The 21,039-nt window shown below is 33.4% G+C and overlaps 1 protein-coding gene across 1 annotated transcript; it reads right to left on the minus strand.

Annotated features, from left to right (window-relative positions):
- Positions 1-1,226: 1,226 nt before the first annotated feature.
- Positions 1,227-3,491, minus strand: LOC124943239 (putative receptor-like protein kinase At3g47110). The gene is made up of 2 exons (XM_047483781.1): positions 1,652-3,491; positions 1,227-1,570 (listed from the first exon to the last, which is right to left on the minus strand). The coding sequence occupies exons 1-2, from the start codon at positions 3,489-3,491 to the stop codon at positions 1,227-1,229; spliced, it is 2,184 nt and encodes a 727-aa protein (XP_047339737.1).
- Between the last annotated feature and the right edge of the window lie 17,548 nt (positions 3,492-21,039).

Genomic DNA, 21,039 nt, shown 5'->3' on the forward strand with positions numbered 1-21,039 from the left:
TCAAACATTTGAGTTATACTTTCCTCGTACATCGTAATCCCATTAATGAATATTTAGCTCATTATCATCAAGTACAGACAAAATCAAAGGAGGATATCCTCTAACGTACTATTCTGGAACTCAATCAATCAAATAAGGACAGGTGTCCTCTAAAACAAATGTATCGGTTGTAGTTTACATACTTAAGGAGAAGTTGGAAGACATTTTGCCACAACAATCTTTTCAACCTTAAGATCCATACACAACTGGTGAATACTTGCATTAATCAGTTACATCAACATTTGACACATTAGTTGAAACCGTCTTATGCTTGTGCAAACTGCTCTCATAAGCTTTCTCTTAAGTCCTAAAAGTTTGCATGTTTGTTAGAGAGTTCAAGATGTATTACATACTACTTATTCTGTTTGAGTATTCAGTGTTGTAAGTTGACAGAATATGTTTCTGTCAACAGAGTGTTGTGTACTAGGAGTTCGGAAACAGGCAGTGTCTAAGTCCTGGTTGTCCAATTAGATTTGTACAAGTGTTGTATTAAACCAATTCTTCTAGTGAATATCCTTCTCAAGGTTGAGAAGAAGGGTATGAGCTTTTACTTCGAACATCCATAAAATCTCTTGCGTCTTGTGTTCCTTTCTTTAAGTATTCTCAATCTCATTTATCTGTTGCTTCAAGTCGAAACAAACACTTCCATACTTGAACTCTGTTCAAGAGTCTGTGACGACTTACGAAAAATAAAAACGAATATTAAATTCTAACAGAGTTAATATCAAACCGAAGTGTGTAAGTGTTCAACATAATTAGACTCCATCTCTATTGTTGTACATGATCCTAACAATTTTTAATATAATAACTCATATTTTAATGATTAATTTTTTTAAGATTTATCTTATTTATTTAATTTATATTTTTATCTTTGCATTTTACACTAATCCTCTAATTAATCTATATAAACAAGTTACATCAGAGAAAAGTTTAACCATTTAAATCTTTTTTTTCTTGCTTTAGAAGAAAAACCTAAAGATAGTTAAAAAAATCATTGGTTCATAGTCTTTTGATAGTTTTTTTTAATGATGGAGTGTGCCTGGTTTCTTTTCCACCACCAAAGATTTTTTTATTTTCTTTTGTGCAACATTCAATTTAGTCATAATGATGTAATTTATTATTAGTTTATTGAGAGTACAATTACAAAAAAAACAAAATTAAAATTGAAAGTAAACTTTTTTTTATGTTTACTTGAACATGGCCTTCTTGATCTGTAGTAGCTCCCTAACAACATCGGTCATGTTCATTCTATTTTGGGGTAGCTCTTCTGAGCAAGCCAAACCAATCTTCACCAGTGCGATTAGATAATTATCCCTCTGACCAATAACAATCTCAACCACGTTTAAAATTATCGGATCCATTACAATCTCAATCATGTTTCCTGTCAAGGCTTGACTAGCAAAGTTACGAATGTTAAGACCATCTACAAACATCAAATCAGTAGGCCTCTTTCCCGTTAACATCTCTAGCAATAAAATTCCGTAACTATAAACATCTCCTTTCATCGACATTTCACTTCCAAGACCGTACTCTGAAGAAGATTATAAAATAAATTAGATCAACAAAATAGAAATAGACATGATTTGTTCTACTATCGGCTAACATAACATACCTGGTGCTGCATATCCTACTGTGCCCATCACTCCCATCGAACTACTGTGATGGGAAATACCCATTTCTGGATGATAAAGTCTGGCCAGTCCGAAATCTCCAACATGTGCAACCATTTGTTGGTCAAGAAGAATGTTACTTGGCTTCAGATCACAATGAATAACCGTGGGTTCGCACTGATAATGAAGGTAATCGAGTGCAGAAGCCACATCAATCGCAACTCTTAAACGCTGGAGTAGATTGAACTCAGGCCTACTAGTTTCTTGAGATGGATGCAGCCATTTCTCCAGATTTCCATTCTTCATGAGTTCGTAAACTAGAGCTTTAAATTCGTTACCTTGAAAATCAATGCTTGAACAACATGTTATGATCTTGACCAGGTTTCGGTGTCTAATATTCTTTAACGCTTTACATTCTGCAATGAAGCTCCTCGTGGCACCTGGGTTTACAAGGTTAAGTACTTTGATCGCAACATCTCCGATCTGATCAAGAACTCCTCTATAGACGAAGCCGAAACCGCCAGCACCAATCAAATTGCTGGAAGAGAACCCATCTGTTGCATTGAGGAGCTCGCCGTAGGATATTTGCACGAAAGACTCCTTGGGCAGCAATTCCAAAGTGGTGGATTCAATTTTCTTTTTCCGAAAGTAAAACACCAAGCTTGAAATTAGGATTAGTATTCCGAGTATTGAAGCACCCACGATTGCATAGACGCGCTTGGATGAAAAGAAGTTACGATTCAGTTTCTTGACAGGACATCTTGGAAGTTGTAGAGAAGGTATTCCGCCGCATAGTTTATCGTTCCCATACACGGATATTATAGTTGAGTTTGCAAAAATCCCGTGTAAAGGTAATTCTCCATTGAAATCATTGAAGGACAAGTTAAGGTTGATCAAGGGAAGTTTCTCCATGAAAGTTGGGATTTGTCCCGATAGATTATTGCTCGACAGGTCAAGGATTTGAAGTCCTCTCGTGAATTCCATCGACTTGGGAATAGATCCTTGGAGCATGTTTCCTTGCAGGAATAGGAATTCGAGGCTGGTACAACTGCTTATACTGCCAGGAATCTCACCGGACAAGTTATTATTAGAGATATCCAACGCCACCAAACTTTTGAGTTCTCCGATCTCTGAAGGAAGTGGACCGGACAGATGATTGTGAGATAAGTCGAGAAAAATGGATAGAGATGAAACTTGGAAAAGTTCTTTGGGAATGGTTCCACTCAGGTTGTTTTGTGTAAGAAGCAATGATACTAATCTTTGGCAGTTGCCAATACTGGATGGTATCGTCCCCTCTAGGTTATTGTTACTGAAATAGAGCTCATTCACCAAAGAAAGATTCCCAATTGAATCTGGAATAGTACCCGAAAGCTGATTTAGTCTAAGGGAAAGTCTCTGCAACTTTTGAAGTTTACCTATGGTACTAGGTATCGGCCCAGTGAATCTGTTATTAAACAAGCTTAACAAAGACAAGTTAACAAGGTTTCCGATGGTCGGAGGAATCCTGCCTTGCAGTTGGTTTGAATCAAAGGTAAAGAAACGCATATTTGATGATAGATTCCCTACGAAATCGGGAAGCACTCCTCCAAACTGGTTGCTAACTATGGTCAATACTTCCAAACTGCTGCAATTAGTTAGCGACTCGAGGAAATGCGTTTCGTCAAAATCCCCACTCCTTAAATTGTTAAAATCTAAATTAAGAACCTGGAGATTCACTAGTTTGCTGAAATCAACTGTCAGTTTCCCACTGAATTTGTTTTCGTTAAAAGTTAGACTCACGGCTTTGGTAAACTTCCCAATTGCATACCACGCCTTCCCAATTGCAGAAATGGGAAGACTCATTCCATGAACTCAAAGCTCCCCCACCAAAAGGGTCCAGAATCTTGGACTTCATAGCCAATAGTGAAACATGATCAGTTTCGTTATTATTAAGTGCATCAGTAGTAATGATTAGTATGAGGAGTGCCAATTGTTGAAGCACCAACCAAAACCTCATTTTTTGAAATGTAAAAGTATGCATCACACATCAACAAACTATGGTAATAAATACTAAAAGCATTTCAACTTAAAGCTTAAGAAGTTTTATACACGAAACAAAGTAAATGGGGAGACGTGACTTTTGACTTTGAGATCACTTAAAACAAATCATGTGACTTGACTAATTGGAAAATTTAAAAATCACAGTTACCCATGAAGGAAGGCAATGCATAAAGGTAAAGTTGGTCAATTTAGACAGTATACAAAGTATACAGGACGTTTTCTTGTGTACTATTCAAATGGATTGTTAATTAAGTTGAAACTTTCTGACAATTAACAATGTTAAGAAAATTGACCAATTCAAACTTTGATCATTCATATGCAGAACAATTTATTTTAATTTTAATTTTAAAATATAAATTAAAATTAATAATATTTAATTTAATAATTAAAATGAAATAAAATTTAATTATTATATATCATATATTAAAATAACACACCTATTTTATTTTTATTTTATAAATATAATATATATAATTAAAACTAAACATATTAAATTAAATTATTCAATTAAATATTATAAATTACAATAAAATATTATACACTAAAATAAAAATACATTGCATACATTTTAAAATAAAATACATTAAATAAAAATTAAAATTAAATAATTTATTTGAAAATAATATATATAACAAATAAAAAATAAAACATACAAAAATGAAAACAAAATAGGCTGGTTAGTATAATTTTTTATTTTCACATATTGTATCAGGATATTGACATCCTACCTAGATTGAAAATAATATATTGAATCATATAACAATTTATCAAATACTTTTTGAAATTTGAAAATACGAGTTTAATCTAAATCTTAATCAAGTATATTACACGTTTGAGTTAAATATGGATTATGTTCTCATTTGATTGCTGATGAGGTTACGAAGAGGAAGAAAATAAAGCATTGTCAAAGTGGTCAAAATTTGTGTATTCAAACTAAAATTGATATTAAAAAGTGAGAGTATGTGGATTATAGAAGCAAGAATGTTATTTAATTTTATATAATATTTATTTTATATTTTATTTTCTATATAAACGTATTTGAATAAATTGAAAGTTAGAAAAAGAGGGTTAAGAATGTGGAATTCAAATTTTAGGTCCAATACTAAATTAAATTGAACCGATCTAAATCGAATTGAAAACAAATCAAAAACAACATATTAATCAAACCGAATGACCGTGATTTATCAAACTGCTATACCAAACTCAACCGTCAATTCATTACTCCAAATCAAATCGGTGCCTTTTGATTCCTTAGGTACCGAACACGTCTGAATCGCCGTTCTTTTAACCGATCATTGAATCAAAATAGATTGTTTGACTTTTTTTCAAATCAATTTTAACGTTTTGATCATGTATTTCAATATATAAACCGACCCAACCAAATAAAAAATAAACTTATATTTTTTTAAAGTTTTGTTTATTATTGTTAATAAATTTCTAAATGATCTACTTTATTTTCAAAATACAATATTACTTAATACATTTATTTATTACTTTATATTTTAATTAGATAATTTAGCAATCAAAATTTAACTTTTCAAAAAAAATGACAATTTCTTACCAATTTATAAGAAAATTAAAGGAACTCAGGACCAATTAAATCTTGAACATAATTAATGGTAACATGGGTTTTTTAAGCTCTCAACTTATGTTAATGATATCTAGGTAAGTCTTACATTTTTTTAATTACTGAATTGTGTGTAAAGAAGAAATGTTTCCAAATCAAATTTTATTAAAACCTCTTTTTTAAGTTGATGGATTGTTTGGTATTAAAATACTTATTTTAATTTGTTTTGGTTTAATTTAGGCCTATATTTAATGAAAACATATAAGGATGTACTTATTATAAGGTCTGAAAATCCCTTTATTCTTGGAGAACTTTGTAAAAGACTTTATTATAAAATTTAATTAAGCCTGATTTGCATGTAAAAAAAATTAGGTAAAAGATTTATAAAAAAAAAATGTATTTTGATATTTTAAAATTAATTTTTAATATCAAATTTAAATAATCTTTTGTATTTTACAATAATCAAAACATAATTTGGTTAAAAGAAATTTTAATTTTAAAGATTATTTATTTATTAAAGAGTCACTAATTAATTTAAAATTAATGAAAATATTTGTAAACATGTATAAACGTAATTTTATTAGAGATTTTATTGAGCTCGATGTTTGTTAATACTCGGGAAAGGTTTACAAAAAAATTCCAAAATTTTCAAAAACTTGAAATCTTTTGGTGGCGGATCCTAGGAAAGTTGGATTGGAGACTTAGAATTCTGATCATTGTCTTTGTCTTGGCGAGGGAAACCTATTTATACGCAGTCAAGGTCGGTTATGGATGCAAGTGAATCGAATTTTAAATAAAAGGCAATTAATGATTCTTGTCTATTCTTGATCGACTTCATCCATTTAGACCATAATTGGTCCTATGATCGTATGTGAAATGATCACTAGGTTATGTGATCATTTAAGCCTTTGAATCAACCAATTTGGTTGAGTATTGACGAAGCTCCATTTTTGAAAATCAAAGAATTCTATCGATGTTCATCTAGTTTGTTGCGAGGAAGAAGAAAAACTCGAGTTGAAACGTCGTCGTTTTGGGCCAAAATGTGAACATGCGTTTAGGAACAGTGTTCTGTTAACGGTTTGTTAATGCTCAAGTGTTCTGTTCGCGTTTGGGCCAACGTCGTTGGGCTAGGTGTTAACTAATCATGTGCTACGCGGAAGCGCTTGGCTTTCGTTGTAGCAAGCGACACGTTCCTCTAATGTTCGTTGGTTGATGTTTGAGCGTTCGGACGCTCATCCGTTGGTCGCGTGGTCTGCTGTAGTCGTTTATCTTATTTTCGGTTGCACTAGATCACGACTTTTCTACGGCCTTAAAGTTTGTTTTTGTTTGAAATTGATTTTTCACTGAGTTTGGTTTTATTTTATTTATTTATTTATTTATTTTTATTTATTTTTGAAAATTTATAAATAATAAATTTAAAATTTAAATGAACACAACATTTATCTCAATTTATTTAATTAATTTGACCCTATTAAAATTAGTTTGGAATAAAATGAATATAACATTTATTTTAAATTATTTTATTTATTTTGACCTTTATTTTAATTAATTAGAATTAATTAATATAATAATTAATCCAATTAATTAACTATTTTTTTTAACCTTAATTTTGATTATTTTGATATTTATAAATTGAGTTTTACCCTTCTAATTAACTCATATATCATTATATTATCTAAGAGTACTGCTTTTTTAATAATAAATTAAGGTAGCTAAATTACAAGTTACATGATTTACCCCAATATTATATCTGATAGTTGAGTTTCAAGGAAGTACATTTTTCTTCTTTTATTTTTTCATTTTAAAAAATTAGCATAAACCATACATCTTTTAAATTAAGAATTTTTTTTAAGCTAAAATGGAATATAAAATATTTAATCTCTTAAACTATATATATATATATTACTTTACTTTTCATTCCAGACTTTATATCCAAAACATTACTCCATTCTTACTGTTAATGATGATGTTTCCACTACTCGTTTTCTTATAATTTAGAAAAGGATTTCTTGATGCCATTGAAAATTTGTGAATGTTAATTAATACTGCTTTTGAGTATGGGATCAACTATCTCAACTCAAATTTTAGTTTTCATTCATCTTTCAAGTGAATTAATATTTAATTTATTTTTGATGAAATAAAGACAAGCTAGAGTTTCTTATTAATAAACATGAATAAACTAAATGTAATGAAAGAATTTATATAATTAGGAATTACAATAGACTGAAATACCCTTAAGTGCTAATAGACTAAAATACATTTAAGTGCTAATAAAGATAATAAAATAATTTATTTAATATTTCCTCTCAAACTCATGATGCAACAACAATAAACATTAAGAGTTTGTCAGTTAGAAAACGAAAGCGCGAACCCGAGTGCGTTTTTGTAAATATATCAGCAATCTGTAAAGAGGAAGGAACAAATGGCAAAGTGATGGTGTGAGTCTATAGATGATGACGAGTAACATGACAATAAATCTCAATATGTTTGGTTCACTCATAAAAGACGGAATTCCGTGCAATCTGAATAACACTCTAATTATCACAATGTAGCGGAGTATGGTGAGAAAGTGAAATACCCATATCAGCAAGTAATCGACGTAACCAAACAATTTCATAGGTAGTCGATGTCATAGCACGATACCCAACTTCTATAGAAGACCGTGAGATGACATCTTGTTTCTTGCTCTTCCACAAAATAAGCGAATCACCGAGGAAAATACAATATCCAGTGGTCGACTTGCGGTCCGTAGGATCACCAGCCCAATGCGCATGAGAGTAGGCGCAACTCTAATGAAGACGTTGAAGGAAACATTAGACTATGAAATTGAGTGCCCTAAAGATACCTAAGAATAAGAAGAACAGTAGACCAATGAACTATAGTAGGGGTAGTGACAAACTAACTAACTACATGAACTGTATGAGCAATGTGTAGGCGAGTTACAGTAAGATATATCAATCTGCCAACAATGGTACGATAAAGACTAGAAACCTCCAAAGGAGTGCCATCAGACGAAGAATATCTAGCATTGGTCTCAAGGGGTGTATCAACAATTTGGTTGTCGGTTAGTCGAGCGCGCTCAAACAAATTAGCAATGTACTTTGATTGAGATAAGAGATGACCTTTAGGAGAATAGGCTACCTCAATTCCCAAAAATTAACGTAGCATGCCCAAATCTTTCATAACAAAATAATATATCAACTCAGACTTCAATGATTCAATACCATCATGATCATCATTTGTAATAATCATATCATCAACATATAGGGATAAAAGAATACGTCATGTCGTTGTACGCTTCACAAATAAAGTCGAATCATGGTGACTAGGAAGAAAGCCAAGCGAAGTGATCACTATAGATAACTTTTTAAACTAGGCACGTGGTGCTTGTTTGAGACCATAAAGAGTTTTGTGAAGGACACCATTCAAGAAAGCATTCTTCACATCCATTTGAGAGATTTTTCAATAGCAAACCGAAGCAACAATAATTAAAGTGCGAACATTCGTCATTTTCGTAACAAGAGCAAATGTTTCCTCATAATCTATGCCATACTCTTGAGAATAGCATTTAAAAACAACTCGAGCCCTATATCGCTCAATGGAACCATCTGAGTTTATTTTAATCTTGTAGACCCAACGAGAGCCAATAGCATGTTTTTCAGATAGTTGTGAAACCAAATTCCATGTATGAGTCTGATATAAAGCAGTAAGTTCCTCATCCATAGCAATTTGCCAAAAGGGATCACGAACTGTCTCTCTATCGGATGAAGTCTCAAAAAATGATGAACATAAGTGACAAAGGAAGCAAATGAAGTAGAATAAGAAGAGTACTCAAAATCTGGAAGTTTAGTAGAGATGACGAGGAGGATCCACAGTCTCATCCGGCAATTGGGTGGTTATAGGAGTAGGAATATGGGAGGTGGGTGTATCGTGAACCAAAGTATTAGACAGATCTTCATCGGGCTCAATGTCAAAAGGATTAATGTGAACTAGATATGTTTGAGTCATATGATGTGAACTAGCAGGTACAGAGAAAAATAAAATGTGCTCTAAAAACACAACATGACGTGAGACATATAATTTTTGACTTATTGAATCAAAACAACGACATCCCTTTTGACCAATTCCATAACCCAAAAAAATATATAAGGCAGACCGGGAAAACAACTTACTACGCTCAATATATGGTCGAAGGATAAAATAAATACAACAAAAAACGTGTAACGAGGAATAATCAGGTGAATAACCATATAATTTTTCAAAAAGGGACAAACCAGAATTATGAGATATTGAGATTTTATTGATCGCATGAGCAGTAGTAAGAACTGCTTCTTCCCAAAACACAGCAACCACTATCCAGATACCAGACAGACTCCTCCAAGCAACTGGTCTAATGTACCTACAAATACATATATTTACAGCTTTTGGTACCCACATTTAATTGGGTCCGCGGTTAATCAGTCCCTTGGGAATCCATATTTGGGTTATTTTGATAGATTTCCCGTGTTGTGTTGTGAGCAATGCATAGGATTTAGGCATGGAAGTCATCTTCCTGCCACCAGTTGTTCCGTTAACCTTAGAGGATGATTTTTGTTTAATACTTCCTGACTTCTTGTCAGGTTTTGGTTTGCCTGACTTGTTGGCTGCCTTCTTCTTGTGCTTCAGCCAGCTTTCAGTTGACTTAACATAAATAATTTCATCTTTTAAGGTTAAGTCTTCACAACTTGGATTAGTTCCTTTATCAGTTAAACTACCCCTGACAAATCTTATTGTCTTAAGTTTGTCCTTTGTCGGGTTTAACTTTTTACAAGACTTATCTAGGCTCTACCATTGTCAAATCTTAAACCGGATTTGCATCCGGCAAGCCTCGGTAGACTAATCTTCTATCTGACCGCATCTCCAGACCCCGTCCAGGAACTGACCACATAAGTCAAGCGTTGATTCTCAAATGAAAGAGTTCAAACTTTTTCCTTGAGCTTCTCATTCTTAGATGAGAGCTCATCCATTTTGTTTTCAAAGTTGCTTGGTTCAGATGCTTGAGATGAAGAGGTGTTATTGGTTTTAATCTTCGAACTCATCTCATTGAACGAGTCTGATAACTTCTTATACTCAATGACTATATCATTGAGTGCAACAATTAAGTCATCATCTTGTGAACTCTTCTGAGGAGAAGTTAAATACCTCAGATCCGTCTTCTACCAAAAGGAAGGTAACAACTTCATCATCGTTGTCGCTAGATGAAGAGTCGTCCGAATCGCTTTCGGCCGACCCTACTTTTCTTGCATTATCCATCAGAGCCTTCTGCTCCTTGTTCTTCTTGTCATCCTTTCTCTTGTCGTCCCACTTTGGCTTTCTGCATTCTGCCTTGAAGTGTCCTAATTTTTCATAGTTGCAACACTTTAAGTTAGCCTTATAACCACACTTGTTATTATTATTATTTAAAGAACTTGAGTTAGAATTGCTTTTCTTCATGAATTTGCCGAATTTCTTCACGAAGAGAGCCATGGCATCGCTGCTGATCTGCTCAGTAATATCCTTCACAACAAATGTATCGGTTGGTGGCTCCTCAACAGTCACCAACGCCTTGGCTGAGATGAATGATGTGGATGGCTCCTATTCATTTCTAGAGTTTATCTCAAACTCGTAGGCCTTCAGATCGGCAAACAGATTATGTAGTTCCATCTTGTTGAGGTCATTGGACTCCCTCATGGTCATTGTCTTAATATCTCATTCTATGGGAAGAGCACGCATGACTTTGATCACAACATCTCTGTTGCTGTAAGTCTTGCCTAGTTTTGAGAGATCGACGACGATCTTACTGAATTTTGCATCGAATCAGTCATCTTCTCTTCGGGACGCATTTTGATGCTATCGAACTTCTGAGTGGCAACCATGATTTTGTTTTCATTGGTTTGCTCATTTCCCTCACACAGTTGGACCAACCGCTCTCAAATTTCTTTGAAAAAGGTGCAGTTAGTGATCTTACTGAACATGCTTTCGTCCAGTGTCTTATAGAGAATGTTTGTTGCCACGTTATTAAGGTTGTTCTTCCTCTTATTTTCGGCGGTCCACTATAACCTTAGTTTCTCCTTCATCTCAGGAGTGCCATCAAGGTTAGTAGTGGAGTTGGCCTTCATTATCTTTATTGGGCCATCGGTGATGACATACCACATGTCAAAATATTTTTATAGATTTTGTTATATTATTGTTAGGATCGAAGACATCAGTAGAAGGGGATTGAATACTGTTTTTCTATTTTTCACTTAAATGAAATTTTAATCTTGTTAAAGATTGAAAATTTGTTTCTATTCTTGGACAAATTGTAGCAAGTTCTTGAACGGTTTCAAGTGTGGAAAATGCTTGCAGAATTTGAATAGACGAATATAAGAATGAATGAAACAATGAAAAGACAACACAAGATTTTATGGATGTTAGAGATAAAAACTTCTACTTCACCCCTTCTTCTGTTTCTAGAAGGATTCCACAAGAAGACTTTCATTTGTATAGACGCTACACAAACCCACTCAGATCACATGTCTTAACACTTGCCTGTCTGAACTTCTAGCTCTCACACTATCTTATTGAACAAACGATTATTTGTTCAACTTATACAAATAAGATGATTATTGAATGATACAAAAGATTATCTAGTAAACTATCTTGAGTGACCATCGTGTATGTTAATGTCTCTCATCGTATATCGTCTCGTGTATGCGTAACGTAGTGACTTGAAAAAGAACAGCCTTGAAGAAAACCAACCCTTCACCATTGTTCTCTGATGCCTTTTTATACTTGAAACATGGCAACGGTCGAATCCATTTTGTCGATACGTGGCAATGGTACTTTTGTTGTATACTTGGCGTACGGGGTTTTAATGCGCAAGAGAATGGAATATTTGTTATCGTTTTTCATGTAGGAGCAGAGAACTGTTTGTACATTTTGTCATATTGTAATTTATGAGTGCTCAGCTACTTGACTTAGCTAATAAGCATTCAGCTGATGTGGAACTCAACTGATAGTGAGCTTTGCTGATAATCAACTCTACTGATGAGCTACTCTGCTGATAGCGAACTCAGTTGTTGATCAGCTCAGCTGCTAGCGAACTCTACTAATGGAGAGCTTTGTTGCTAGCAAACTCTGCTGATGACGAGCTCTACTGCTAGCGAACTCTACTGATGACGAGCTCTACTGCTAGCGAACTTTGTTGATGGCGAGCTCTACTGCTAGCGAACTCTACTATTTGAGAAACTCTACTGTCAGCGAACTCACTTGATTGAACAACTCTACTACTAGCGAACTCTACTGTTTGAGCAACTCTACTATCAACGAACTTTGTTGTTTGAGTAACTTTGTTGCCAGTGAACTCTGTTGTTTGAGCAACTCTACTGCCAGCGAGCGAGTCTTCAGTTGATGAAAATTCTGTTGTTAGCGAGTTTTTTATTTTACATACGCATTAACACATTGTTGAACTTAGTTTTATTCATTCATCAAAATCATGTTTGTTCATTTTAATTATCCTAAATTCATTTTAATAAATTAAACGTATTTTATAATTTAACTTAATTTAACGATCTCTCCCTTTAACTTAATTTAACAATTTCTCCATTTAACTTAATTTAACAATTTCCTCTTTAACTTAATTTAACAATTATATTTTATTATTTCAACACAATTTTGAGTATATTTTATGAGTAATGATACATACAGCACCCTTATACATCTTCACATATCACCTACCTCATTTGGAAAGAAAGAGAAAATATATCTTAAAAAAATATAAGAGAGAGAAAAATATTTTCTTTTTCTTTCCAAATAAGGTAGGTGCTACGCTATATAAGAGTCTTGTATATATTATTACTTATATTATATTATTGTAGAAAAAAAATTAAAATTCTCATTTATCAAGTTAAAAAGTTTTATGATATTTTGTGATAACTTATTTAAGTTATTTTTATTTATTTTTATACGAGATTAAAAATATATTCCTTTTAACTTCTTTTTTTAATTTAAGTTAACGAAAAAAATTATTAATTAGTGTTTAAGAAAAATAATTTTTATTTATAAATTTTAAGGTAGGAATATTCTGAAGATTAGTGATTTATATAGGTTTATTGAAAAAAATATTAATAAAATTTAGAGATTAAATGGGAAAAATAATAAATTAATAGAATGTAGGATTTAAGAAAATAATAAGTTAATAAAAGGAGAGAAGAATAAGGAGGATTGTTAAATAGGAGGAAGATAAAATTTGAAATTCGTGTACTTTGCAGGTTCTTATCATTACTTTAAGAAAAATAATAACCACAGGATGATTATGATGTTATGTTAGTTCCTTTTATTATGTTAGTTCCTTTTATTTAATAAAAATTATTATTTTAAAAAAAATATCAGGAGTCAGTTTGAAATATAAAATTGAATAAGTATTTTGTCGGCTTAAAAAAAATTATTTTAATTTTACCTAATTTTTTTAAAATTGTGATTCACCGGTGACAACTTTAATTGATCTGGTATCTCCAATGGATAGGTGAGTCATTTCAATTTTAATACAATCTCAATTCAAATTTCGTGTTCATTACTTTGGGTTTGCTTTATTGTTCTCTACACTTTCGGTTATTCTTAGTATTTGCTCTACACTACTAATTTTAAGTTTTCATAACCTTTACTATTTGATTGCATACTCTTTCTAAAGTTAAAATGTAATTATGAAATTGGGTACCAGAATTATAGAACTATAAATTATTTGAATTAATTTGCTGATGTAGTTATGTAAAAATAATAACTAACGGTTTAATAAACCGTTAATTAGTTAGTAACTGATTAGTTAGTTTGGTTAATTAGTTAGTATTAAAACTCATATATAAAGAAAATATATAATTGTTTGAATAATAATTTGAATAATATAATCTAAGTTTACACTTTTTCTTCTTCAAGAATTTAACATGGTATCAGAGCTCCAAGCACTAATAAAAAAACAGGCATTAGTAAGGGCTAACGCTGTTACAGAAAACACTAAATGCTGTTACTATTAATCTTCTGTAATGGCACATAACGCCGTTACAGTTCGTTACAGACACGTGCGTTACAGATAGTTACGGATCATTAGTAACGGCTATCCAACACCGTTACAAATATTACGATCTGTAACGGCATTCATACCGTTACTGTTAAGATTATCTATAACGGCACTATAATGGAAGAACCGTTACTGTTATTAATATCTGTAACGGCACTATAATGGAAGAGTCGTTACTGTTGATTATATATGTAACGGCATTAGCATAGAAGAGTCGTTATCGTTATTTATATCTGTAACGGCACTATAATCGAAGAGCTGTTACTATTGATGCTTTCTGTAACGGCAGTTTAAGGGAAAAGTCGTTATTGTTATCTCTATCTATAACGGAAATTGATAGGAGAAGTCGTTACTATTATCACTATCTATAACGACAATTGAAAGGAAAACCGTTACTAATAAGTTTATCTGTAACGGCATTCGTAATTATAAAACCGTTACAGATATATTTTATTTTTCATTTTATAAAACTTGTAATCCGAAAATAGGCAAATTTAATAATCCAAAATACCCAAAAATATCATTAAATATACCCAAAAATATCAATAAATATACCAAATTATCATAATTCAAAATACCTAAACATCATAATTCTAAATACCCAAATATCATAATTCTAAATACCCAAATATCATAATTCAAAATACACAAACACCCAAAATACACAAATACCCAAATCAGGTAGGAGGTGGATGACGGGGAGGAAGGCCACCGGGAAACATAGATAACATCATTGCCATCTGATTCTTTATCTGAAGCATTTCTTCCCTCATTTTATCACGTTCAGCCTCAGAACGTAGTCTCTCTTCCTCAGAACATTTTCTCACTTCCTCGCAACGCTGTCTCTCAGCCTCAATCACTTTACGTGACATTTGTCTCTCATCCTCAATTTCTTTACGTGACAGTCGTCTTTGAGCCTCATTCTCCTCTCGCAGCTCTATCTTCTCTACTTCATGCTCATCTTGAAACTTCCTCATCTCCAATTCACGGTCCTCTCGCATTTTGCGCATTTCTTCCTGTAGAACCAGGTTGTCATCGTGTAATTTTTGAGTGTCGGTGCGATGCTGACTGCTCGAAGAACCCCGGGCATCTGCTCTAAACGATGTAGGTCGTACGCCTGCCCCCATACCTACAACTCTACCTTGTCCTTGAGACCCAAAAGCGTACTCTATTAACTGAAGTTCATTTCTACTTGGGTCTTCTTCTATAGCAGTGCGCAACACAGACTACAAACACAATTAATTTTGGATTAGTACAAAACATAAACAAACACAAATTAAACATATAAATAAACCACACTTACCACTTTCTCAATAATAATAGCAGGGACCTCCGAATTTGGATCTTGTAGAGTTGGTTTCTTAGTATGTGTGTGGAGAAATAAGTCAGCGAAATTAGGCGATTGTCCAGTAGTCCTCTTCTGTACAAATTCAATGATACAAATTATAATAAAACCAAAAAAACATTCGAAACTTTATATGAATTGAGAAAACGCACTAGTTGCCTCTCGACTTGTGAAAAAAAGATGATACATGCATGATTCTTGTACACGACATTCGCTCTATTACTCGTATTTGAAATACATGTTTTCTGAAATTTTGAATAGTTTTTTGTTTAATAGATTATTAAAGTAAGAGATTGTTAAAAAAATAATAGTGCGGCCACTTACCTTGAACTCCGGAGTGAAGAAGCGACGCTCTAGAAGATAATGTCAATCACTAAGTGCGATCTCCGGGGGGATTGGCCCGAATCGCTGTCACGTTATCTTCAAAGGGCTTAATGTACAAAGTGTTCCAGTGACATCTCAACCTATCCCAAAGTTGTTTGGCGTGATGTATCCCTTCACGCCGATAGGTGTTGATGTTCCCCTCCGTAGACTCGAAAGGATCCTAAAAAATAACAATTTAATCTAAAAATATAATTATAGATTGTGATTAATTAATACATCAAAACAAATAACTTACCGTGATAGCCCTCCATATGTGATCCAATTGTGTGGAGCTAAGGTCCGTCCAACGTAGGGTCCTATGCGATACTGCATTGGAGTCCCGAATGACACTCCCAATATGCCTCGACCATGCAGTCCTATTATCGCACATGAGCTTACCATCTATCGGATTAAACATTAGTGACATCTTCTATCCAGGCTGCAACTTACCAACTGCAGTATTTTTGTTCTTACCCCGTCTCCTCCTCGAAGATCCTAAAAATGAACACAAATTTATATAGGGATCATAAAAACATACATAATCAAACACTGGTACCTACTTCATGCTCAGACGGGGGTTGTGTCTCATCATCATCTATAGTATTTGGTACACCATCAACGACCATATCATCATCACTCTGTAAATCCTCGTCCAAATCGATGCCACCAATAGAGTTGAGTAACGCTAAAGGGTCCTCAGACTGATCCTCGGTCCTCTGAGCGAAGTTCTCTAACTGATGCACGAAGCCACTACCCTTCTTAGGTGCCATGATCGCTGTAAATATATAATGTAATGTTTATTAGAGAAATGTGCGATTTGAACTCATGCCTTAATAAACGCAATTAAACCTTAATTAGAATAACGGGGATTTATTGGAGTAACAATTTTCCATCCAATCTTTGATGCCATATCCGTAGAGTAAAACACTTGTTGTGCTTGGCTTGCCATTATGAATGGGTCACTAATTTGAGTTGGTAGAGTCTTCTTCATATTGATACTAACATAACCGTACTTGTCAACCTTAATGCCCCGATCTTTGTGAAGAACATCATACCATCTACATTTGAAGAGAACCATGCGTCTTCCACTAAAATATGATACTTCTATGATTTCATTGAGCACTCCATAGTAATTAGTTATCTCTGCGCCATTATTTCCAACAACCAATACACCGCTATTTTGGGTGGTCAAACTCTCGTCGTGTTTCTCCGTGTTGAACTTGTACCCATTTATTTTGCACGAGTTATACTTTTTAGCATATATTGTAGGTCCGACACCTAAAATCTTAAGATTCATTGTTTTATCGGAGTCATCGATTAATTGTTCCACCTATTATTCATTAGAAATTATTGTTAACTAACTAGTAAAAAAAATATTAAGAAAATGTTGAGATTTACTTACTTTTCCTTTGAAATAACTAACGTATTGTTTATCCCGTTCTTCATTTGAAATATTGGGTTGGCATGATTGCATGAAATCGTTGCACAAGTGTTTATTTAACTTAATTCTAAAAGTACTTAAATCAAATATAAGTAGTAATGAAATTGTTTCACTTACTTATAATATTCTTCAGTTTCACGACAATTTTTTAAGATGTACGAATGAGCACGTTGATGATCCCCTGGTTGGTATGTGTAGGACATTCCATTAGATAGCTCTTCCATAGCAAAAAATATGGACAATGTTGTACTAGTTTGTATTGAGGCATCTCGTGATTCTTGATCCTCCAAATAACGGGCACACATGCTCATACTCTCATTCACAAGGTAGCTCTCGCTAATTGAACCTTCTAGAGAGTTCCTGTTCCTTAGGTATTTCTTTAGTGTGCTCATATACTGTTCAACTGGATACATCCATCGATATTGAACAGGCCCTCCAAGGTAAGCCTCAAAAGCTAAATGAACTGGCAAGTGCACCATTATATCAAAAAAAGAAGGTGAAAAGATCTTCTCCAGTTTACAAAGTGTCAAGACAATGTCGTCCTGTAGTTTTTCCAATACATCGCGTTGTAAAAATCTTGACAAATTCACAATAGCATCATACACATCATCGGGAAGTAGGCCACGTGTAGCTAATGGAATAAGATATTGTAATAAAATGTGACAATCGTGACTTTTCAATCCTAATATTTTTTTGTCATCTATGTTTACACATACGCCAATATTTGAACAAAAACCGTCCGGCATTTTAACATCTTTAAGAAACTGGCATAATCGTTTCTTGTGTTCTACTATTAGTGTATAAGGGGCTACTGGACAACGAAGAACACCATCAACCTCAACGGGATGTAAGGAATGCTTTATGTTCAATATGACCAAATCTTTTCTCGTTTTAATCCCATCCTTGGTCTTTTTTTTGAAATTCATTAAAGTTCCCAACAAACTATCACATATATTCTTCTCAATATGCATGACATCCAAGTTATGTCTCAACATTAACGATTTCCAGTAAGGCAATTGGAAAAATATACTAAATTTGTTCCAATTTTCTCCCCGGGATTCATGAATAACTTTCGTTTTCTTGGGCATGTACTTTGTCAAACAAATTTCCTTTAGATCTCGTGCTTGCAATTGAATTTCGGAACCCGATAGTAGAACTGGAGGACCTCTATGCTCAGTACGTCCGTCAAACGTATCGGTCTCTTTGCGCCAACGATGATTAGGCGGGAGGAATCGTCGATGACTCGTGTAACACTCCTTCTGGTAATTTTTCAGCCTCAATGATGCCGTGTTCTGATTACAAGATGGACATGCAAATTTCTCCTTGGTACTCCATCCAGACAAGTTTGCATATGCGGAGAAATCATTAATAGTCCATATAAGAGCTGCCCGCAAGTTAAAAAAATGTTTATAGCTTGCATCGCATGTCTTCGCACCGGTATGCCACAATTCCATCAACTCTTCAATAAGTGACTCAAGAAATACGTCAATGCAATCTCCCGGACTCTTTGGTCCTGGAATTAACATGGACAGAAGAAAATTGTTGGTGTTCATACATATAGTCGAAGCAACATTATAAGGGATGAGAATGACTAGCCAAATGTTGTACGATGTTTTCCCGTTAGCAAATAGTTGAAATCCATCACTTGCCAAAGAAAGTCACACATTTCGAGGGTCTGCAGCAAAATCTAGATACAAGTTATCAAAGGTCTTCCACGTCATTGAATTAGTCAGATGCCTCAACACATCATCTTCAGAATTGTTATCTTTATGCCAAGTCATCATTGGAGAAGTTTTGGAACACATAAAAAGTCTTTGCAACCTCGGTTTTAATAGAAAATACCGCAACACCTTATTGGGAATAAATTTGTCATTCACTTTTTTCCGAATTGTACTACTAGATTGATTTTTCATCTGGACAGCCCACAAACTTTACAATTCTGCAAATCCTTATGTTGTTTATGAAAAAGCATGCAATCATTCTTACACGCATCAATTTTTTCGTACGATAGACCCATGTCTGTAATGAATTTCTTGCACTCATAATACGATTTTGGCAACTGATTAGGAACTGGTAGAATTTCATCCATCAATAAACCCAACAATAAATCAAATGACGTGTTTGTATACTGGCCTACATTTTTTATGTGAAGAAGTTTAAGAAGAGATGAGGCTTTGGAAATGCGAGAACCTTCGTACAAAGGTAGTTTCGAATCATCCAACAATTTGTAAAATTTCTTAGCATCATCAAAGGGATGGTCATTTTCACTAGGATGATCATTTTCAACGGGTTTAGGGTACAAATCAGCGATAATATCTTCCATTAGGTGATCCTCACAAACGTCAACAGGTTCGTCGATGATATTAGTCTCGTTATTCTGTTGTACATCATTCATCGGTTCTTCTACAAGCTCATCATCTGATTCATTTTCATCACTCTCACTAGCAGCAATTACACTCATGTTCAATTCTATGTTCCCCGTGAAAATACCAAAAACCATAGTTTTGTCTGATGCTGAATACAATCAGATGAGTTCTAATAACATGTTTATTCTCATATATTCGATTTGCACACTTTACACAAGGACATGCAATTGAAGATCTACCCGAGGATTTTTCAGAAAATTCTATGAACTTGTCAACCCACTCGATATATTTTGGATTAGTACGAAATATAGTCATCAATGTTTTGTCAGGAACTTCTATTGGGACTAGACAAAATATTACTAAGTCAAATAAAGTTTTTTAATTCTTAATGAATCATAAACTATCATAATCTAATCAACATACAATTCAATAACCTAACATACAATTCAATAACCTAACATACAAATAATTCTATCATAACCTAAACAACATACAATTCAATAACCTAACATGCAAATAATTCTATCATAACATAATCAACATACAATTCAATAACCTAACATACAAATAATTCTATCATAACCTAATCAACATACAATTCAATAACCTAACATACAAATAATTCTATCATAACCTAATCAACATACAATTCAATAACCTAACATACAATTCAATAATCTAACATGCAAATAATCCAATAATGCAATAACATACAGATATCGATTAACCTGTATATCGACGAAACACAGCGGCGGTAGAAGCAGCAACAACAACAGCAACTTCAATCAACAGTAGAGAGTCTTCAAACGTAAAAGAAGAAAATATATAAAAATCAAAAGCTGAAAAGGGAAGACAATTCTAGAAAAGAATGCAGTCTAAGAATCTATAAACAAGAGACACCACATTTGTTTTCATCAACCATTGAGAATTCATAGGTATTTAAATCTAATGAATAGAGAAAGAAGAGAACATGCAAAACCATCAAGTGCATCCATATATAAACTCAGAACATCTTTGATATATTCTGCTTCTCATAGTGGATTGATTTGACGATACTAGGAGTCAAAAGGGTAATTAGGAGAATACAAATAGGGAAGAGAAAGAACCCTATCAAGAGTACTATTCAACCAATCTTCTATTTATATTATTCTACTAACCAACCAACCGTTCCTTGTAAGTAAAAGTAAAAGTAAAA

The sequence above is a fragment of the Impatiens glandulifera genome, chromosome 6 (assembly GCF_907164915.1).
Source record: "Impatiens glandulifera chromosome 6, dImpGla2.1, whole genome shotgun sequence".
NCBI lineage: Eukaryota > Viridiplantae > Streptophyta > Magnoliopsida > Ericales > Balsaminaceae > Impatiens > Impatiens glandulifera.